This window comes from Taudactylus pleione, unplaced genomic scaffold (genome assembly GCF_031769625.1).
Source record: "Taudactylus pleione unplaced genomic scaffold, aTauple2 ptg000005l, whole genome shotgun sequence".
In the NCBI taxonomy this organism is placed as follows: domain Eukaryota; kingdom Metazoa; phylum Chordata; class Amphibia; order Anura; family Myobatrachidae; genus Taudactylus; species Taudactylus pleione.
The window spans coordinates 18,465,658-18,486,932 of NW_028284408.1; the positions used below are offsets into that span (position 1 = coordinate 18,465,658).

At 39.6% G+C, this 21,275-nt stretch overlaps 1 protein-coding gene across 2 annotated transcripts in view; it reads right to left on the minus strand.

The window, feature by feature from the left end:
• Window positions 1-544: 544 nt before the first annotated feature.
• RUBCNL (rubicon like autophagy enhancer) overlaps window positions 545-21,275 on the minus strand; it is a 49,619-nt gene continuing 28,888 nt past the window's right edge. For both annotated transcript variants that reach the window (XM_088443519.1, XM_088443471.1), the window contains exons 5-16: window positions 17,693-17,775; window positions 16,158-16,347; window positions 15,640-15,774; window positions 15,003-15,060; window positions 14,790-14,916; window positions 14,177-14,319; window positions 11,316-11,380; window positions 8,294-8,532; window positions 7,170-7,231; window positions 5,944-6,097; window positions 2,876-2,966; window positions 545-1,387 (exon numbers count right to left, since the gene is read on the minus strand). In XM_088443519.1, coding sequence (XP_088299645.1) covers window positions 1,248-1,387; window positions 2,876-2,966; window positions 5,944-6,097; window positions 7,170-7,231; window positions 8,294-8,532; window positions 11,316-11,380; window positions 14,177-14,319; window positions 14,790-14,916; window positions 15,003-15,060; window positions 15,640-15,774; window positions 16,158-16,347; window positions 17,693-17,775 — 1,487 coding nt within the window. In that variant the 3' untranslated portion in view covers window positions 545-1,247. The remainder of the gene's footprint in view (window positions 1,388-2,875; window positions 2,967-5,943; window positions 6,098-7,169; window positions 7,232-8,293; window positions 8,533-11,315; window positions 11,381-14,176; window positions 14,320-14,789; window positions 14,917-15,002; window positions 15,061-15,639; window positions 15,775-16,157; window positions 16,348-17,692; window positions 17,776-21,275) is intronic.

Here is a 21,275-nt window from a genome sequence, read left to right on the forward strand (position 1 = left end):
ACTGCTTTTCAAAGCCGCTTCTCATTGGTGGTTCTGGCCACAGGATTTAAAAGTCAATAATATTAAATACAAAACCAAGAGTAATATTGCCATTTTACATCTTTCGACTAGAACTGCTTAGTAAACATACCCCTATGAGTTCATCTACAGAAGTACAATTAAGCATGTGCTATAAAAAGGATTTTCAGTGGCTTTCCGACTTCTAAAACTTCCAAGGCCTGATTTTGTGCTCCCACATATTAAAACTATTGTTCACATTTTCCATTTGCCAGCAGGCATAATTTGTAGTGTGTGCATTATCGGTGCTCTAAATGGCAGGAATGACACACTGCATGCTATGGTCAGACAGAAAGAGCATGTGAACAACAGAACCTAGGCACTAAGCACCTGGACGTAAGTTTAGATGGATCCAGGAAACGTAATCAAACTGCATTTATATCTTCTGAACTTCGAGAATTAAATCACATCCTTTTTCTAGACCATGATATTACACAAAGTGATTTCAGAATAACAGCAGAAAAGAAACAAGAACAGAGGTTTTTCTTTTATTAATGAGACATAGAAACACTATTTATATTTTTATAAAACTTTCACTTTGTTCAACAGATCCTGAGTAAGTTTGTATAAACATCTAAAACTGTATGAATATTCCAATACACCTGCTCACATAAAACCAGATTTAAAAATAAAGTCTAATTCATTATTACCTTTTTGCTTAAGACTTTGGTAATGAAAGATTATAAAATCAGTCCATTGCACAACACTCCACTTTTGGTAGAAGACAATGCCCCAATTTTCTAATCGATGTCAGTTATAGCATTTACAAGAGAGAAGATAGATTCCATAGGAAAGTTATGCATGTTAGACGTTAGGAATTCCCTCTGTTAGCACAAGGCACTGATCACTATAGTTTTGTACACGCCGAAAGCATGAAACTCGCCTAACCCTGGAAAGGTGACCTGTGAGGAGACACTGTTGGCTGCCTAGTGTGACATCACATAGAATTAAGGCACATTGTAGAATTAGAAATAAGAGTAAAAAAAAAAAAAAAAAAGAATAAAATGTAACAAACTATAAAACATAAGCATGTTAAAATGCTCATTTTAAATTATACATTCATTCAATATGAAAATATGTTCAGCCAATTGAAGCCTACAATACTTCCTTAGATCGATACAGTACTTTGTACATTCAAACACACTTATATACAAAATAAAAACAAAATCAATTATAAAACACTATGGCACTCAAGTTGAGGAGTTCAAGTCCATTTCACCACTTGATGTAATTGGGGAGTCTAACTTCAGCGCTTCCCGCGCCTTGATCCTTACACATTTTGGGCAATCACTATTCTTAAAACATTGCTTGTGATAGCATGCTTTGCAGTCTGGTTTAATATAAGAAAACATAGTATTAGAAATGAAAGGTAATTAAGAATCCAAAATACATAAGAGGTAAAACAAGCAAAGCAAAACCCTTTTTATTTGATAAAATAACGACTTTAGAGAACCATTTTAGTTATTTATATAGCACACACATATTACGTGACACTTTACAGAAAATATTTAGTTATTCACATCAGTCCCCGCCCCAGTGAAGTTTAAACCTAGTCTGTATGTCTGTCCATGTGGTAGGGAATATAGAGCATATTTTTCAATTGCTAGGGGCCAATAAACATACCAGTATACACTGAAGTGCCAAAAGTTATGGGATACATGCTTAGTATCGTGTAGGACACCCTCTAGCCCAGCAAAGTGCAGCAACTTGATGTGGCATTGATTCCACAAGTGGGCGGAAGACATCTGGAGAGATCTTGACCTATGCCATCTGGATAGCTTCCCATAGCTCCTTGATATTTGTAGGTGCAGGATCGTGGCTGCAAATGGACCTCTCCACCATGTCCCATAAATGCTCAATTGGGTTCATATTGGGCAAACGTGGTGGCCACACCATTCATCTGAACTCTCCAGAATGTTCCTCGAACTAATTCTGGACAACTTGGGACAGATGACAGTGCATTATCCTGCTGCAATATTCTTTGTGGGGGTACATGAAGTCCATGAAGAGCTGCAAGTGGTCATCAAGCAATGCAACGTAGTAGTTACCAGTCAATGACATGTTCAAGCGGACCCAACCCATGCCAAGTGAACACACTCCACACCATAATGAAACCAATCACCCCGCACGGTGACATGTTGAAAACTGGGATCCACTTTGGAAAGGGAATGTATTATCCATTGGGCACCCACTATCATGCCCAGTTTGAACTCTGATAATAAATGTTGCCTTGCCATGAGCAGCCTAGCCGTGTGTTCAAACTGATTCACGAAATGTCAGATTATAACTGATGCAGATCTTGTCATTTCCAGGACGACACAGTACAGTGACGCCACCTACCATTAACTTTTCATCCTGCTATCCCATGACTTTTGACACTTCGGTGTATATTTGGATACTACATGCATATAAGGTCCTACATTGAATTGAACTCAAGAACACAATGCTGTGATCACCATGATACCCCTTGTTTTTAGCTCAACTTTTCACATTCCACTAAAATCATTGGCAAGGGCATAGTATCCCGTTACAGAAATCATCTTTGGTCACTTTGCAGCGATTTAGTAGCTGAATGTAAAACTTATTACAGCAACTGTATGTATTTTTCTGAGGAAGTTGTGGGGTCAGTGATGTTTATGGAATAGGTTAAAGTAAACTAACAAAGTTCTGCTCTCAATTGGTGTGTGGTCAATCACACATTTGGTTAGCACTACTATGCTATAAAAAGGTGATGCGATAACCATTCCACTAACCACTGCACTCAGTGAAATGGAAAAAGAAAAAACAAAACAACACTTGTTCTATTTTTAATACATACCTTCACACCTCCTACATATATCTGTCTGGAATGGAAAGATCACGTCGGCACTCTGGCAAAATTCACATATAAAGCCCTTGGCTTGGCATAACTACAAAACAAAATAATAAATGGGCTGACTAATTATTTTGTACTTACTAACTTTAAAATGCCAAAATCCTGCTACCTATATTAGGTAAAAAGGAAGACCAACGTCTGACCACTATACATTTAAAAAATAAAAGTGTAATTTGACTCTACCAAAAACATTATATATCATTTATATATATATTTTAATATATACACATGCATAATATACATATTACACATATATATCTATACACACACACATACACATACAATTTATTACACATACATAGATAAATAAATAAATGCAAGCATTGCAGACATAATACTGAATCTTAGTTTAATGGTATAAAACGTGGAGCAGGTCAAGCAAGTGTCCGCAGGTCTATAAAATGACTACCTCACGCAGACCCATTTGTGCAATCACTATTACCAATAGGCAGCTATTTCAGCCTGGCAAAACCTCAAAACAGATTTGCATGTGGTCTGCAGCCGACCGGAATGTACAATTCCCATTGTAGGCTGGCCAATATCTTTCAACCCGATCTCAACATTCCATACATATTCACCATTAAAAAGTCCATCAGATCTATGATTTGGGGGCCTATGTATTAATAATCTTGGCCCCGCTGCAACTATTACACAGCCCAACAAGAAAAAAAAAAAAAAAAGTGTTAAGTTGCCAAGAATATTTGAATGAATTTAGGGAATTTTGGGGTTGCTGAATTCAAAAATGAAATTTATATTCAAACTGGCTCTAGTTCTTGAGATAATGAGACACGCAAATGTTCTAGGTGTTCACTCTGCGTTCAAGAATATTCCCCCTCCATATATAAGTGATCGGCCAGCCAACCAGTAGTCTGTTGACCATTGTCTACTGTATTGTTCTTGTTTCTTCTCCGTGTATGTCAAAAATTTGAGCCAATCTAGCAAAACTGATGTCATTATCGAATTCAGCGCCACAAAGTTACCCCCAACTCACTCCAATATGATTGGCAATAAAATAAGTGTTGATCAGTGTTATCACTCCGTATCCCAACGGGCATTTTCTTCATCTTGAATGAAAATATCCCCGCTATGCACTATAACTGTAAAGGCACACAACCACTAAAAGACCTCAAAAACGACTGCACGATTAAGACATTTTAATCGTGCAGTCATTTGTCAGTCCGATGTGCCTACACTGAACGAGCAGTCGTTCAGTGAAGGCACATCAATCATCTGCAAACATGTACCTGATGTTATCGTCAGGTTGGACAACATATTTGTACGAAGATAGAGATGTCTAAACGACCAGCGGGAGCGCGCATCGCTGGCCATTTATGACTTTTTTTTTTAAACTATCTGTGAACGATTTTCAAACGATTATTGAACGATAACGATATATAGTTATCGCTCAATTTAATCATCTAGTGGATGTTTGCCTCTACTCGCAGGAACAGCGGCAGTGCTAACTGTCGACCCTGCAAGTTACTTTCCCAGCAAATTTGAGGTGTAAATCCAGGGAAATCAGACACTGCATGTGCACAGTGGGCCTGACTCAGGTCTGGACGGTATTGCACAGCCAGAAGGAAGCGGGTGTGCAGTACTGGCCAGCAAATATAAAAATACTGCAGGGTGCGTCTGAAGGAGGCAGACGCCACCACCGATAACAGGCGGAGCAAGAGCAGCTTTTTCTCCGCAATATGACCCTATAGTTCCATCTGTCCAATTAGCACTATGCTAGAGGTTTACCACAAGATACATCAGGACGTCTGTCTCAGGTCTCCCCACATTGATGGATTCAGTGTAGACTGTCTAAAGAATAAGGGGTTTAGAACGCCGGCAACCCTACTGGCCATGATTTTAGGATATTTGTGGTCTTTGAATCTATGTAGGTGACATTTGGAATGCATGTGGACCGCAATACCGGAAGCCCGAAAGTGGAAGTAGTGAAACGCGAGGCACCAGTGAATTACATCACACACAGCGCTGCCAGCGGCCTCGAGTGTCGTGGACCAGCAGTAGAGGTCCCTCTGCCTGATACCTCAGCACCCCGGATCGCTAGATGTGCACAGTAGACATGATTTCTAAGCGTCCATGAGACATTCTACAAATGTCGGCAGCAGCTTTTCAAATCCTCCCCCTATATGTTAGGGGTAGAGGTGAGGGCAAGATTCACCACACTGGACATCGATTATTCAGTTGGTTGGTAATGTACTGTTTATCAAATCATCTTAAAGTCTTGCTGACTGTCCACCAAATACTAACCTATTCATACTAACTGGCTGCGACTGCCTACTAACAATATCTGCTTACTGACTGACTATAAATTATAACATCTAACACTGTGCTTCGCTATATTTGACTTTTTTGAACTACTGGTGATGTGATAACCGATGTGCTCTGACCCAGAATAATTGAGAAGAAGTTCACTTTCTAATATTTTTATAGAGCCGGATCCGTGCTTGTTCTATTTGATGATAATAATATTTTTAGTAATTATTATCCATCTGTGTACTATAGATTGATTGATCTAGGTTTTAATGTGATTATGTGCAATAAATTCTAAATATTTTTCAAATCAGCAGCCATCGGACAGCGCTCCCATTTTTTTCTTTGGTATGTGCACAGTGGGCCTGACTCAGGTCTGGACGGTGTTGCACAGCCAGAAGGAAGCGGGTGTGCAGTACTGGCCAGCAAATATAAAAATACTGCAGGGTGCGTCTGAAGGAGGCAGACGCCACCACCGATAACAGGCGGAGCAAGAGCAGCTTTTTCTCCGCAATATGGCCCTATAGTTCCATCTGTCCAATTAGCACTATGCTAGGAGGTTTACCACAAGATACATCAGGACGTCTGTCTCAGGTCTCCCCACATTGATGGATTCAGTGTAGACTGTCAAAAGAATAAGGGGTTTAGAACGCCGGCAACCCTACTGGCCATGATTTTAGGATATTTGTGGTCTTTGAGTCTATGTAGTAGGAGTAAGATTTCCAAAATTCTATGAGAAAAAAAAATACCTCACATTCCTCCACATGTGCTACACAGTGGGCCAGAAGCTCACGGAGATCTGGCAAGAGGGTCCTCTGCTTGACATCATAAAGGTCACTTAAGGTGAAGAGATGCAGCTCTTCTGTCAGATGAGGGGGCACTTCTTCAAAGGCCTTTACAACACTTGTGTGAAAGAAAAAAAAAAAAAAAAAAAGGATGATTTTAGGTGCTTTGTACAGGATTACACAATTGTGTCTACAGCACATGGACAGAAACCAATACAGTACAGAAACTCTGTCCTAGGGACTAATCTAGCTTGAGTTCCTTGTTTTTTCCCCCCATTTCAAGACACAGAAAGTAAATAAAGAAGCAAAACACACCACAACCCACTAAATAGAATACAGAGATTTAGATCTAGGCCAAGATCTCTGGAGAGCTATCCAGAACAGAGCAATCCTCACCATACTCTAATGCTTTCCCAAAATTGTTCACCAGCTCTAAACCAGACACATTTATATCTAACAAGTGCCACTCTGTGACAAACCCTACATACATAATCTCTCCAGATGTTTAAACTCAGCAGGATTTTTAGTTTAATTGGCTTCATCACTTCTGATTCTTGCACTTTGTTTTAGCTTTAAACCTCTCTAAGCTGTTCTATTACCTGGGGGGACTGGGGATTTCCTAAGGTGCCCTCTTCCTACCCTAAATGCAGCCATTTTACTCAGGCCTCTGCCAGCTCATTTAGTTACCAGAGAGCAGGAGGAAGCTCTAGATTGCGGCTAGTGATGGGTCTCTCCTGCTCACACCCCTCCGCCTCCAGGACTGGGAGAAATGGAGGCACTTTAGAAAAACTATTATTCTAGGCAGTACCACCACCTTGGTTGACAAAGAGAAATGCTTCTCTGTATTTTAGGTGTTCATAAGGAGAACACATCTTTTTAAGATAGTTGGCCATTAATGTTTATAAATTTGACAATCCCTATTTTCTATGATGAGCACCAAGCAATGATTACTACTGTGCATTAAATGGTTTCTTTAGATTGTATATACAGTTCTACAATAACCAGAATACTTCTCTTCTTTACAAAACGCTATTTGGTAACAACCATTAATCAGGTCTCTAACATTTTTACCCAAATCCATTCATTTCTAAAGAATGAAAAAATATAGGTATAAAATTTGAATTTATTAATCAACTGAACAAACCAAAAATCTATAGAGTAGCTGTTCTCAGCACAGACGTGGACCTTACCTGTCTGCAAAACGGCACAAATTCAGCATCTTCTTTATGTAAATCAGCTGCTGTTGCACCTCCTACACAAGAATAATGCCCACATAGTAAGTATAGTCACACACAGTCTATGTGATTTATTTACATAGGGATTTGATTAAAATTCAATGCATTACAAAAGTACCTATACACCAGGTTAACCTTTAGTATTCTAGATATTGCTCCCCTGCTTTACCAATGTCCCTGCTTGTGAAAGTAAGACTTATCAAGTACAGAAAAACATTTTCCTTGTTTACACATAAAGGGCCCAGAAGCAGTCCAACTGCAGGAACAATAACAGACATGTCCAACTTTATTCTGAAAGCCAGTCTACTGGGGTCATGGACTAACTTGCCACTAAGGGGGTGTCCAAAAATCAGTCCATATCCGGCTGGGTCACATGCAACAAACATTGGGGCTGGAAGAAGACTGCATACACAGATAGAGCTCTCCTCTTCCCACTGCATTTCCCACCAGTCTCAAAAACAATAAGAATTGTTTGAGAATTAGGCATTGGCGTCTGTTTGGAACTATACCAGTGGTCGGGGAACAGGGGTAAAGTACCCCACATGTGGTAAAAATTTAATTCCTGGGGGTAATGGACGGACAGCCGTCTGGGCATACATATGAATCATTCTATAATATAGACTGATACATATGCATGCCCGGCTGTACCGCAGGGAGGCTCCAAGCCGGATGCCTGCTGAGATGTTATTACCAGGGGGTGCCTGGCTCCTTCCCTGCAGCGCCACATTAGCCAGAGGCTGGAGTTCTCTTCTGAACTGCAGCTTCCACCTCTCTCCATGCACACTATGGGAGAAAAGTCATGACGTCTCTCTCATAGTTCCGAGAAGCAGACGGGCAGACAGGACGGCGGCGGATGCAGGAGCGGGGATTAAGGTAAGTGGGTTTTTTTTTTGTACAAGCGGCACCACAGGGGCATTATATGGGGAAACTACTACAGGGGCATTATATGGGGGCACTACTATATGATTTCTTTCAAATCAAGGGGGTAACGTGTAGGAGCAGCTTTATTTTAACAATCTAATGGAAAACGGACTGTTTAAAAAACAAAAAAGAATTAAAAACAAAAATACAAAGCTTACTTGGACTCTGGCCAGGTCTTTCACTTTGTTGTACAGTGCTGGGTTCTCGCTTTGCACATTGAATCTGTGGCTGTCCCATATTTTGTCTACAACACTTTTAGAAAAGTTGCTGACATAATATTTACTGAATTTCCACTCTGAGAGAATGCGGCCTGGAATGAAGCTCTCTGAGTAACTGTGACAGCAATCGCAGAAATACTTCCCCAAGTAATCACAATATCGCAGTCTATTGGTGTACCCTGAAAACATAACAAGTCACATAGCCTCAATCCATAATAGTCACGTTTTCATAAGTAAAACATTTTACAAAACAAAAATAAAAAATTCCCAGTCAACTTAATAATAGTATAGGGCCCGATTCAGTGATGGCTGGAATTGCAGTGCCGCACACAAGCCAGCTTTGCAATTCCGTCCATCTTAATGCAAATGCATAAAGAGAGGTCATATACCTCCTTGCTGCATTTGTGAGCACCAACGTAACCATCATTGCTCCTTTGTTCTGGCTGCTGGAGCTTCCCGCAGTCTGACCAGTTGCTGATCACTTCAGAGGTCAGGAATCTGCATCCGCCAACGCAGACCCTGGCCTCGTACCTCCCGGAAAACTGGGACGATGCCCCTGTTTCCAGGAACGGTAACCATCCATGCCCCAGCATTGTTACTGATGCTGGTTTTTGATTAAAAAAAAAAAAAACTTTCAGATGGGAAAACTTATACAATATACCCAGAAAAAAAATTAAATTTCTGATTCATTGAGCATTTGTAGAGGTGAAAATAAATCAAAACAAAAAACAAACACGTCATATGGCCTTTAGGTATTCTGTACAAAACCTAATTACCCGCATGTTTGCTCTTAATAAACACAAGAACAATATTCAGGCTGATGTCAACACTATTCATTGGTATTCGTTGGATTATTTCCAGCTGTCACCAGACAAAAACATATAAACCACTATTCAAACATGAATATAACTGCTTCGTTCAACTACAGTGGATTGACTAAAGGCAGAGTGTCACGTTTCATAATAATAATATTATATTATTATATTCTAGTTTTAAAGCAGCAATTCCATGAAACAATGAGATTTTTTTGTCATAAAATTAGTGGCAAGCTACAAGTAGCATCTTAGTAAACACCATTTTTCTTGGTTTATTTCAGGCTGCTATTAATGATTAAAGTTCTATGGTTCTGTAATGTGAATACCAAAGCAGCAGTCACGTGACACATGCTATAGTGAGCAGTCGCATTGGAACACTCCTCTGAGCTCTTTATGCCCTGTAAAATACTACCCTCTGACATGACATGCGGAGAGCTGGGTCCTTGAGATTTTGGAAAGGAGATTACTTGCAGGCAGGCCTCTTCTACATAAGAATTGTGTAAGGTCTGTTCAGTATCCTCAATCCAGGCGCGCGTGAAAGTCTAGGAGTGCGCCCCAATGGCTCCCACTACGAGGGAGACGGGGCAGTTTTGGAAGAGGATGACTGGCTGCCAGGAACAAGATAAGTGTGGGAGCCAGGGAGGAAGGGCGGGTGCTACAGGACAGAGTGGCGGGGCAGGACAATGCGGAGACTGAAGTGACTTGGCATATGCCAGGTACAATAACCTAGTAATATATAGTCTAAAAATAAATTTGCGATTGCTGATATAATAGTCAATCCTTTCATACATGAATTATGATAACCTAATGCAGGGATTTAAAAAAAAAAAAATCTGTATTAGTCGTCCTGGCTTATAAAAGTAAACATTTTTTTTTTGTAAACTGTAATACTAAAAGAAGGTATACACATCCACTCGAGTGGACAATAGTCATCTTCAACATAAAAAAAATTGCCTCAATATTGTGGAAGAGTATTTTTTTTTTGCATTAAAAGTTTTTATTGAGATAATCAAAAGCTATAACAAAGGGTGCAAAATGTGGTAGAGTATTTTTACCATGGTTTTTTTTTTTGCAAAAAAGTAAGGTAAAAATAAAAAATTCTGGTATGGTTACAATTTCTTATCATGTTGCTTATTTTAAGTTGAAAACCTACATTTTTTAAGCTTATTTATGGATATATTTGTCCTTAAATAAAAATGCCCTCAGTGTTTAAGAAATAATTGAAAATATTTGTGTGTTAGTTTGCATCATACCAGAAAGCTAGCCTTTTTCACTTTTGTGCACTGAATTCACCGATTTTATTGCACAACGTTCACTGATGTGGACGTATAAAATTAAAGTATGGATCTTTGCATTGCACGATGTCCACTGAAGTGGACGTATGATTTTACATCAACTGTGAAAAAAAAATGTATGGAGTATTTGATCAAAACATCTACCATATAATGTTCTTAAATTGTACTATCCATGAATTGTTTTTTTTTTTTTTTCAAAACCTGCTGTGCTATCTTTGAGTAAAAACATTTTACAGAAATCCCTGAAGTGTACTGGTTTTGTAGGAATTAAGAGCTTCATTACTTCTAGGATCCTGGCAGTTCGTTACTGCAGTCAGAGTATAACCCTGCACACACAGAATAGTAGAATAGTGTTCATCTTCTGATGTTAATTACCAAGATGTACAATAACAATCTTATTGATGTGAATTGGACTTTTTTATTTCTTTAACAGCATATCTGCATTGTGGGGCCACAAACCAATGTATTGGGCCAGGTGCACAATACAGGTTGCAGCATCGCAAGTGGCCCATTTCAAAGGGTCTTTATCATGTTAACAATATATATGGGGTCTTATGTGATGCATGGTTTGCCTCTCTTTTCCAACAATCCCATATTGCTTTCTTGTATACTTCCTCCATGTCACCCAATACAAAAGAGACATAGCTGTGGTCAATACCCATCCCAGTGCAAGAGTCAAATCATGCACCGGGGAAAACAGTGGGGAGACAGTGACAACAGTTCTGCCTGGAATCATGCAAATGGGACTGCAGAGGTTTGTGGTACCCAACAAACAGTGCAGAGTGAACAAAGCAGGTGAATGAGACATATGTATTATGACATTTATATAGAGATTTATTTCTATTTACTTACTTAGCTCAACCTTTGTTCCACAGCCAGCACATAAATAGTTTTGTGACGCTACAACTACATCTCTCCTGAAAAATATAAAGTAAAAAGTTTTTAAAATCCCATGCTTGCCTACACAATATATATGTTTAATAAACAAACAGGTGGATAATACTAATAATATGAAAAGCAAACTTGACCTGATAAGTACTTTTGGTACATCACCCCAAGGGACAAAAAAAAAAAAAAATTATATTTGTGAGAGCCATCGTTCTTGAGGATCTGCAGTCTACACAGACCAGTATGTGGTCTGATGTGCTAGCCTGAACAGCATTCTACAAGGATAGTGTGTCAGGCTTGTTCGTTGTGTGTATTGTAGAGGTCACTGTGCCTAGTAATAATCCTGAGTATCACAGATTACTCTATTATACCTGGCTATGGTGTCACTGTCTGCTGACTATGGGCAGAGGGAGTCCTCACGCATAGACATGGTTTGAGTAATCAATTGAGGCTTGTGAAAGTGCCTTGATCTAGTACCATGGAGCAAAATCAGGGCTCGACAAATCCCGGTTGCCGAAGCAACCAAGATTTTAGTCCTGGCAACTAAGTTTTACAAAAGCCAAGTATAGTACACATAGGTGGTTACATGAGGGGAACTGTGTACCCATGTAGACAGGGGGGGCGGACGGGGGGACTGAGTTTGCTGCAGGGCTATATGGTAGATGTTCTCTGCCAGAGGCTTCAGGACCTGGTGGAGTTCGCCAGCTGCAGGATGGTGCCACGACCCGGCCAATGGGGTTAACTTTGATGGGGAGTCCATGCAGACAGAGTCTAACAGGGAGTAGCAGGAAGAGGACTCCAACTTTGAACGGAAGTGGCTGATACCCCTCCTAGCTCCCACAGCGTGGGGCCTTTCTGGAGGAGGGGTTTACATGGACTATCTACCACCCCCACCTTTGTACTGAGGCCTGCCATCCAGCTAACCCAAAGAGTAATCTCCATATATGTAGAGAAGCCCTGCAATAGTTACTTCATAAAGGAGATGTCTGAAATGTGCTAGACCAAGGATAGGCAGTGTGGCACTCCAGCTGATGTGGAACTACACTTCCCAGCAGCCAAATTGTTGCAAGACATGCTAGTATGTGTAGTTCTAGAAAAACAGCCAGAGGGCCGCACACTGCCTACCCCTGTAGCTAGTCAGTGCTAGATAGATAAACCATTGTTAGTGCTGTTTTAGATGTGGGTGCTTTATTAATTCAGGGAACAGATATGTGTTGTGTGTAGGGTTGTGAAAATGGGCTTCACTGAATTTCAGTTCTACTGTGGCATAATGTACCAATTAATTTGGGTCCTACTGTGGCATAATATTTGGCCCTACTGTGTGGCATTATATTAACTTGGGCCCTACTGTGTCGCATAATATGCATTGGGGCAGATATGGACATGTGGTAGAATTGGATGACCACTGAAAGGGTATGTGTGGTAATCTACACAAGTTTTCATATATTTTGGCCACGGACAATGATTTGGCTCCTACACTTTTAAGATGGCTCCTAGAATTTAGAAACATTCATCGAGCCCTGGAGTAAGACATTAGCTCATGGGGAGGTTTAAATATCTTAACAATATACTACTTTTTAGTAGTTTATAATTGGTGTGAAGGCGTGTGCATATGTATGTAAGAAAATGCAGGTTTTCTTTTTTTTAACTATTAAAACTGAAATATACAAAGATACACTTCATGATTAAATATGTAAATATAGTAGCAATCAATCCTAAATGAATGTTCAGAATTGTACCTTCTTCACCAGTATGTCAGGCACACTGACTAGGCATTTCAACCTCATGACCCACAAACAATTCACATATCTTGCTTTCCTGACAAGACATGACTTCAGCAAAGTCAATATAAGACAGGACAAAAATGTGCCAAATTTGCAGGATGTGTATGTATAGCTACATCACATCATCCTATCTTTTCAACAGTTTAAAAACAATGCCATAAAAATGGTACCATAACACAAATTCAAAGTGCAAAGTGCACCAAACTAAACAGCTGTGTGTGAAAGTTCTTTCCTATGGCTTATCAATGTTTGTACAAAGAATAAATTTAGGAAATCAGAAATATTTTGATAAAAGTTCTTATAATGTGGTTTCTGTGTTCAGCTATGGTGGCCAGTTCTACCCAATATTTACTCATGCTTTAAGCTGGGAACAGAGCTGGAACGACACGGTGTAACTAAACATAACGCATGTATATGTACACACTACATAGTCTGGTGTAAGATGGCGAAATGTATCATTCCGTGTTGCATGTAGCAGCATAGCGTTGTTCATTTCATCGACCCATCTGCTGTGCAGAACAGCACATGGGACAATGCGATGGACCACCAACACAAACATTGGATCAAGTGAACACGCAGCACAATTCAAACGACAGTGTTCCTTCCCGCAATGGAACGCTATATAATACAACTTATTGTATAGTGTTTACCCAGCTTTAGACACAAAGACTGGGCCCCTGGACTTGCTGCTCCCTTGAAGAGCTACTAGCACTTTCAAGGCTCAAAGTTTCAGATCATGTAGTATCCTAATGCACCCTGACTACCATGATAAAACAAGGCTTAAAGGTGCAGCAGCTAAATAAGGGTTCATGGAGAATAGGTATAGCACTATAGACATTGCATTTACAAAAACAACTCAATACACATGCATCTAACTAGTATTTAAATTGATTGCAACAAATTGCATTTATAAAGCAACTTGTTTTGGGCTTGAAGCAATTATCTTGTAAATAAGTCCCATTCCGATCAGTCATTTGGAAGTTGCTTTTTGTAAGTCAGGAAAATCTCTATGATCGGATCAATGACACGTTGAGCACTTACTTGATGTAAGGGTGCACGTCGCTAATAATCTGAAACCGTGGAGGGGTCCAATTTTCTGTCTCCCTCATGCTGAACAGTTTTATCTCTTCTACCAGGCTAACACTGGACTCAAATTCCTCTGGTATGGCATGGTCACTATCCAACTAAAATAAAATACAATACATTACACTTACTATTGAGGTATATATTGCACGTGCGACTTTAGGCAAACATCCACTAGGCGATATTAATGTGCGATTGCACGATTACGACATCGTAATCATGCAATCACTCATTAATCGTGCACTAGAATATCGGAAATGACCAGCGATGCGTTCTCCTGCTGGCCTTTTCTGACATCAATCATCGCCCGAACATGCCGGTCAATCTGCCGATAACGACAGATTGAGCAGGTTTGGGGGATGAGGGAGGATGCCTACACTGACTGAATATTCGTTCAGTGTAAGCACTGCCAGGGATGGGGAACGACGGTACGATTACGATGTTGTAATCCTACTGTCTTTCCCTAGTTGCCTAGTGGATGTGTGCCTTGAGCTCTAAATTATGGCTAGGACATTAGCCTTAACATCCATCAGAAGAAGAGCTATTGATTAGCTGGTCTAATGAAACGTACTGTTGTAATGGTTGATCTTGCTGATGGCCACACTTCTGCTACAACCTCACCCCACTGCTGCTGGAAAGCTCTGTATAAATTCCTGGCTGTTTGTTCAGCAGAGTTGGAGCCTGGTACAGGGATGGGTCTGGAAATATTTAGACATTGTTACCGCCTGTCCCAGCCAACAAGATACAGAAAGTGATAAAAATAATATATTACAACCAATCATACCTTGCAGGCAGGTCACTGGATTGCTGATGCATGTATAGTTCCGTATGGTCTTCTTGTTCTGTAGAAGTGTGCAGAAAATGCCATTCAAATTTCTTCAAGTTAAAACATCTGGAGAAGTCTATGGTCCACAACGTATTAATTATTGTGGTCTACTAAACATTGTGCAACCACATTATTAACCCCATCACGAAGAATCCATGATAGAGCTATGAACAGAAGTAGTGTATTTTAAATTATCTTTATTTTAAATTCTTATATTTAAACATGGGTGATGCCCGGTCAGTTCCAAAGGATTCGGTGTAAACTGGATCTAATAGAGAAGCTTCTATTAGATTGCATAGACCCATTAGTACTTGCAGCCAGGAGACACAAGTTTCTGGCCCCTGTTTCTGACATAGTCTATGCACTCCCGGAAGACTAGTCTCCAGTTTCTGTCTGTCATTTGAAACTAAAGAGGGAAAAGCAGCCGTCATGGTCACTTCAAGTTGTCAGAAGATCGGCAAGCGGTTGCAAGAATGCAGCATACAGATTAACTTCTTGATAGAAGAGTGCATGAAAAACATTCTGCAAGAATTAGGTCAGGCTATGCTGCCTTGCGATTAGCAAAATCACATGCAAGAATAAAATCTATATTTACCGATGATCACAAAATCCTCATACTCATAAACTTTGTAGTCTTTAGAGCATTCAGACTCCTCTTTTTCTTCCTCCTCTTTCTCCTCCTCTTCCTCAAATATGGTTTCTGCAGGAGAATTCTGCAGGGCAGGTAAGCCTGAAATTGTACAAATGAAAAGCAAATAGACATTGAGATCCCCATTTCCTGCACTACCAGCTAAATAAAGATCATATGTCCCTTCGGAATTCTAATTTTCTACTGACAGTCTACAAAACCTCTACTCATACTGCCAGTAAACAGATTTATAATGCATAAAGTGTACCAAATAGATCAGTTACACTAAAAATCACATGAATTATAGGACAATATAATAATAAAAAAAAAAATACCCAATTCAGTGTGCAAATAGAAAGCATAAAAAAGTTTTAGAAACGTAATTAAGCAGATGGACCTGTCCCTTCTCAATACAGTCTATAAAAAGAGCAATTTACTTTGTGTTGGAGGTGCAAAGAAAAACGAGAAAGAAAAAAACTATTTACCGTCATAACCACTGTCAACAGAAGCTGCGGATTCTGAATTGGCTTTTTTCCTATGGTAGAAACAAGGTTCCTCTGGATCCTTCAACCACGGCATCCCTCCCTCTGCTTTCCACTGCTCATACTGCCAATTGCTCTTCATATTCTCAACCATTGATATAAACAGGTCTGACGCCAGGAAATGCCGGTTTTCCTAAAGAGCATCAGAATTATCCCCTAACCAACTCTGAACAAAAGGATAGGATTATGGAGTAACTTTGTTTGCACAGTGCGGCCTACTTATAGATAAATTAAAAGTGCTATGTTTTTAATAATTAAATATTCAGTGCTCATCACATCAACAATAATAGTGTACAAAAATAATTTGGGGAAGGGAAAAAAATAATTAAATTCTAACCATTATGTAGACTGTATCACATACAGTCACACTGCAGCTTAACAGCATTAGCTCTACTGCAAAACAATACCATTAAATAAAGCACTAAAACAAAAAAAAAAAAAATATATATATATATATATATATATATATATATATATATATATATATATATATATATATATATATATATATATATATATATATATATATATATATAATCTTATACATACACACATTTATTACAGTAATAAAACCATTGCGTTATTACACTGGTTTCTGTGCCCTACTTGACATCTTATAGATATAGATGTAAAGTTTTGCTATCACAATAAAATGTCATTGTCACTAAGCACAGTTAAATGTCAGAGCCTTGCTTTCTTCAAGTTCATGGTGCCTGAAAGTAACCACTTTTATTCTTGAACCAAAAGTAAAAAAAAAATCTTTAAATATTAATGGGGAAAAAAAAGTGCATTTAAAAAAATAAAAAAGTTTTCCACAACATATATAAATGTCTGCTAAAGTCTTACTGCAAGCAGAAATCAATGTAGCAAATTAGGTTTCATGGCAACGCACACGTGTCAATGTTTTTATTTGTCTTGTGTGACTCACAAGCTCAGAATAATACATGAAGAGGGTCTTACAAGGTTACAAAGCAAAATGAAGGACAAGACACCATAATTACACACAGTATAAGGACTAGTTGTGAAGATGGAGAAATGCGTTTACCTGGTGCAGCTGAATATCTTCTAAAACGAATATCCATTGCATACACCGTATCTATATTTCATTAGGTCTGGTAAAATGAGGATTTACGCTTTGTGATTGAAGGCTGGGGAGAGACAGGCCCTTTTCCTACTAGAAAACATTTCAGCATACACACTGCTCTGTGCCAACATATTGAACTGAATGCAATTCCCTGACACATGGAAGATATTAAAATCTGAAGACACTGAATGCTGTCAAAGTGCCTGTCTGACACTATCCTTAGGCTCAAAAATAAGGGCACCAAGCACCCAGTCAACACTAGAGAAAGCAAAACAAACACCTTCCCATACGTTGAGTGTGCATACATAGGGACGAAAGTTATTAAGCTTTGAGCAGTGAAAACCCAGTAATAGAGGCTACAAAACCAGCCTCTCTCCGGCATCAGGTTTCTTACCTTCTCCAAGTTCACAGTTGGTTCAAAGATATTTTCCCCAGAGTGATGTATGGTTTCTGTGCTGGAAGCCAGAGTCTGCCCAGCTGCAGTACATAGAGAGGAGAAAAGATCACGAGAAACACTGAACGTATCAGACTGAAGTATAAACAAGCAGTAAGAAGGGAACGGGGTGTATTTAGGGAGCAAGATCCCACTGCTATGAATAACTAATTCTTCATATGACAGAAATGCATATTGAATATAATTTTCTATATAAACTGACATGTATGTGTAAGGTGCTACAGTCCTCCACAGCGCTGGGCAGAGGGGATGAACGCAATTAAAATATAAACCCACGTGATGCAGACATGACAACAAATGGTAGGGAGGGCCCTGCACATGAGAGAATTTACAATACAGTGGAAAAGGGCATAGTAGACAAGAGAAGAGAGAGTGTGGCTCAGAGTGGAAATACAGTCATTAGGTGGCACTTATATGAATCATATAGTGGTCATGAGTATGTGACCTCTTAAGCTGGGTACACATTTGTCAAAACACCCCGGGGATCCAACTCCAAACCAGAGACTGTTGACACAAATCTAATGGAGATCTGGTCGCAGCTACCCAATCTATGCCTACACACCTGTCCAATTTTGCACCTGCTGAAACAATCTGCTTCAAGGAGTGCGTCACCGTACACACTCTTCCAATCTTTGGCAGACCAGGTGCCACTCACAGGGATGAACTGGGAGAAGAATTGAACAAACCAGTCACAGAGGCGTGTGCACTTCTAATGTTGGGTCCACACTAGACAATATTTTTAACTATTTGGCCAATTCCGACGCATTGGAACCACAAATCATGTACTCACTATCACGATCCTGATGCGCGCTCCTGCTGGTCGTCCGTCGCATCCTCGGATCTTTTATACATGCAGAAATATCTGAGGATGTCGCTAGCACGCCATGCTGCATGGCCCCCCGTTACCTCCCTGACGGCATCGGCAACTGTGTATGCACCTGCCAATGCAGGCACCCCAGCCAGTTCCGTCGCTAACGTGGTCGGAACATACTAGATATTGTCTAGTGTGTACCGACATTTAATTGAAGCTGGAGTGGTTACCCAGCTTAAGAGATGTGAAGGCTGGGGAGACTGATCAGGGGAATTCCATAGGTGGGTAGCAGTTGGAAGCTGTGGATAACACTCATGGTGCCTCATGTCAATCTCTTACCCAAACAGTATCTCTCAAGGCTACAGTATATGTAGGAAATCTCTTGATTAGAGAGAAGCAGGTCCACTATCAGCTAATGGTAACTCACGGGTGTGGTATGAAAAGTCGACATCCCGAATGTCGACAGTCAAAATGTTGACATTTAACTTGTGGACACCAGAATGTCAACATGCAGTTTTTGCTCATTTTAGCCTAACCCAAGACCTAAGCCCAGGGGCTCAAAAATCAGACCAGCCCATCAGCCCTTCTGGCATTTGCCAGAAGTGCTGGATGGCCAGTCCTGCCCTGCCTATGTCAAAATTCTGGTGTTAAATGTTGACATTATGGGGGCGATTAAATTCTTTTTGCCACAGCAATTTCTTTTGGGCCGCCTGATGGAGCAATTCAATTGTTGCTCCTTTCAGGCGCAAATGGCTTCAGCTGTAAACATTTCTGCTCACAGCCTCCCGAGGTGGTGAGCAGAAATAAGTCAGCACTTTGGCCATCCAAAGCAGTACTTTACACAGATTTGGCGCAGCTAAACCCGGTGCTTCTAGGCACGCATACGCAACACTCGTCCCCTGAAGACCAATTGAATTGCTCCAATGGGCATCCAAAAAAAAAAATCAAATCTCCCCCTACAAACATGTCAACATTTTAAGCAGGTCAACATTTAGAATGTTGACTGAAAGGTCAGTCGACATTCTGTCGACATTTAGAATCTGCCAACATTCTGACCGAATCCCTTAACTCACAAATCGACAATCATTGTGAACACTGCCTGTTAAAAATCTTTAATCTCAAAGTACATTACAGTAGCGTATTTATGCTTTCCCTATTCACCTGGTTGATGGCTTACTGTACATATCGCAAATTACGATGATTGATGCCTAAATTTAAAACAATAGGGTAAAGTCAATAGGCAGCACTTCTTAAGGCTGCTGTCAGTAGATTGATTTTAAGGGGCAAGTATATGAAATACTCTTGAATTTGCATTAACGTCCCTTCAAATCTATGCTGAAACAGTGATGGCTTTGAGAAGTACTGCTTAATAACTTTACCCAAAAAGATTTATTTAATACTTGATCTATTTGTAAGGGAAGGGTCGTCATCCTCTAATTTGTTTGTCTGTAAAATGGAGCCTGTTTTGTAAACCCATGTGCAATGTAATGCAATGCTCACGTTTGGAAGTAGCTAAGGAATGTAGATTACAGCTTTCTGGAAATTCCAAATCAGTAATCAATTAAGAGGGAAGTTATTATATACCAACATTTACACATATACACAGAGTCATGTATAGAAGATTATTTTACACTGACACATTACTAAAATAGAAAATAAATAAATAAATATATATATATATATATATATATATATATATATATATATATATATATATATATATATATATATATATAAAAAATCACCACCTGTTTGGTATTGTTGGTTAGTCAGAAACCTAACTATAATCCTACAATATCCCTGACTTGTGCAAGTGTACCTAGAAGAAGTGATGCTGTTTTGAAGGCAAAGGGTGGTCACACCAAATGTTGATTTGATTTAGATTTCTCTTCTGTTCATTCACTTTGCATATTGTTAATTGATAGAAGTGTTAAAAATAAACTATTATTTTTGAAAGCATTCTTACTTTGCAGCATTTTTTTCCACACCTGCCTAAAGCGTTTGTACAGTACTGTATATTAACTAGTCTTAGGTATATATTTATTATGGGCAGCACAGACTGTGTAACTGTTAGCATTACTGCCTCACAGCACTGAGGTTGTGGGTTTGATTCCCACTACGGCCCTAACTGTGTGGAGTTTGTATAATCTATCTGTGCTTGCGTGGGTTTCCTACGGGTACTGTGGTTTCCTCCCACAATCCAAAGATATACTGGTAGATTAATTGGCTCCCCAACAAAAAAAATAAAAAATAACCCTAGTGCGTATATGAGTGTGAGCATGTGGTAGGGAATATAGATTGTAAGCTCCACTGGGGCAGGGACTGATGTGACCGGCCAAATATTCTCTGTAAAAGAGCTGCAGAATATGTGCGAGCTACAGTATATAAATAACACATACACAATAATATATACACAATAACTATAACATATACATACACACACCCCCAGTCCAGAACCCACAGATCTCATTAAAAAACTTTTATGTAGTAGCTGAGGTTTCCTTGCTACTAAGAAAGGGAGAAGGGGTGGCATATACTGAATAGACCCAAAGCAAAACAGAAAGAAAGAGAAACCACATACTGAGGGGAGAGAGAGTGAGAGGCGTGAGAAAAAAGTACCAACCAATCAGCTCCTGTCATTTTACAGGCTGTGTTTGAAAAATGACAGCTAGGAGCAGATTGGTTTGGCTTTGAGAAATCTATGAAATGACA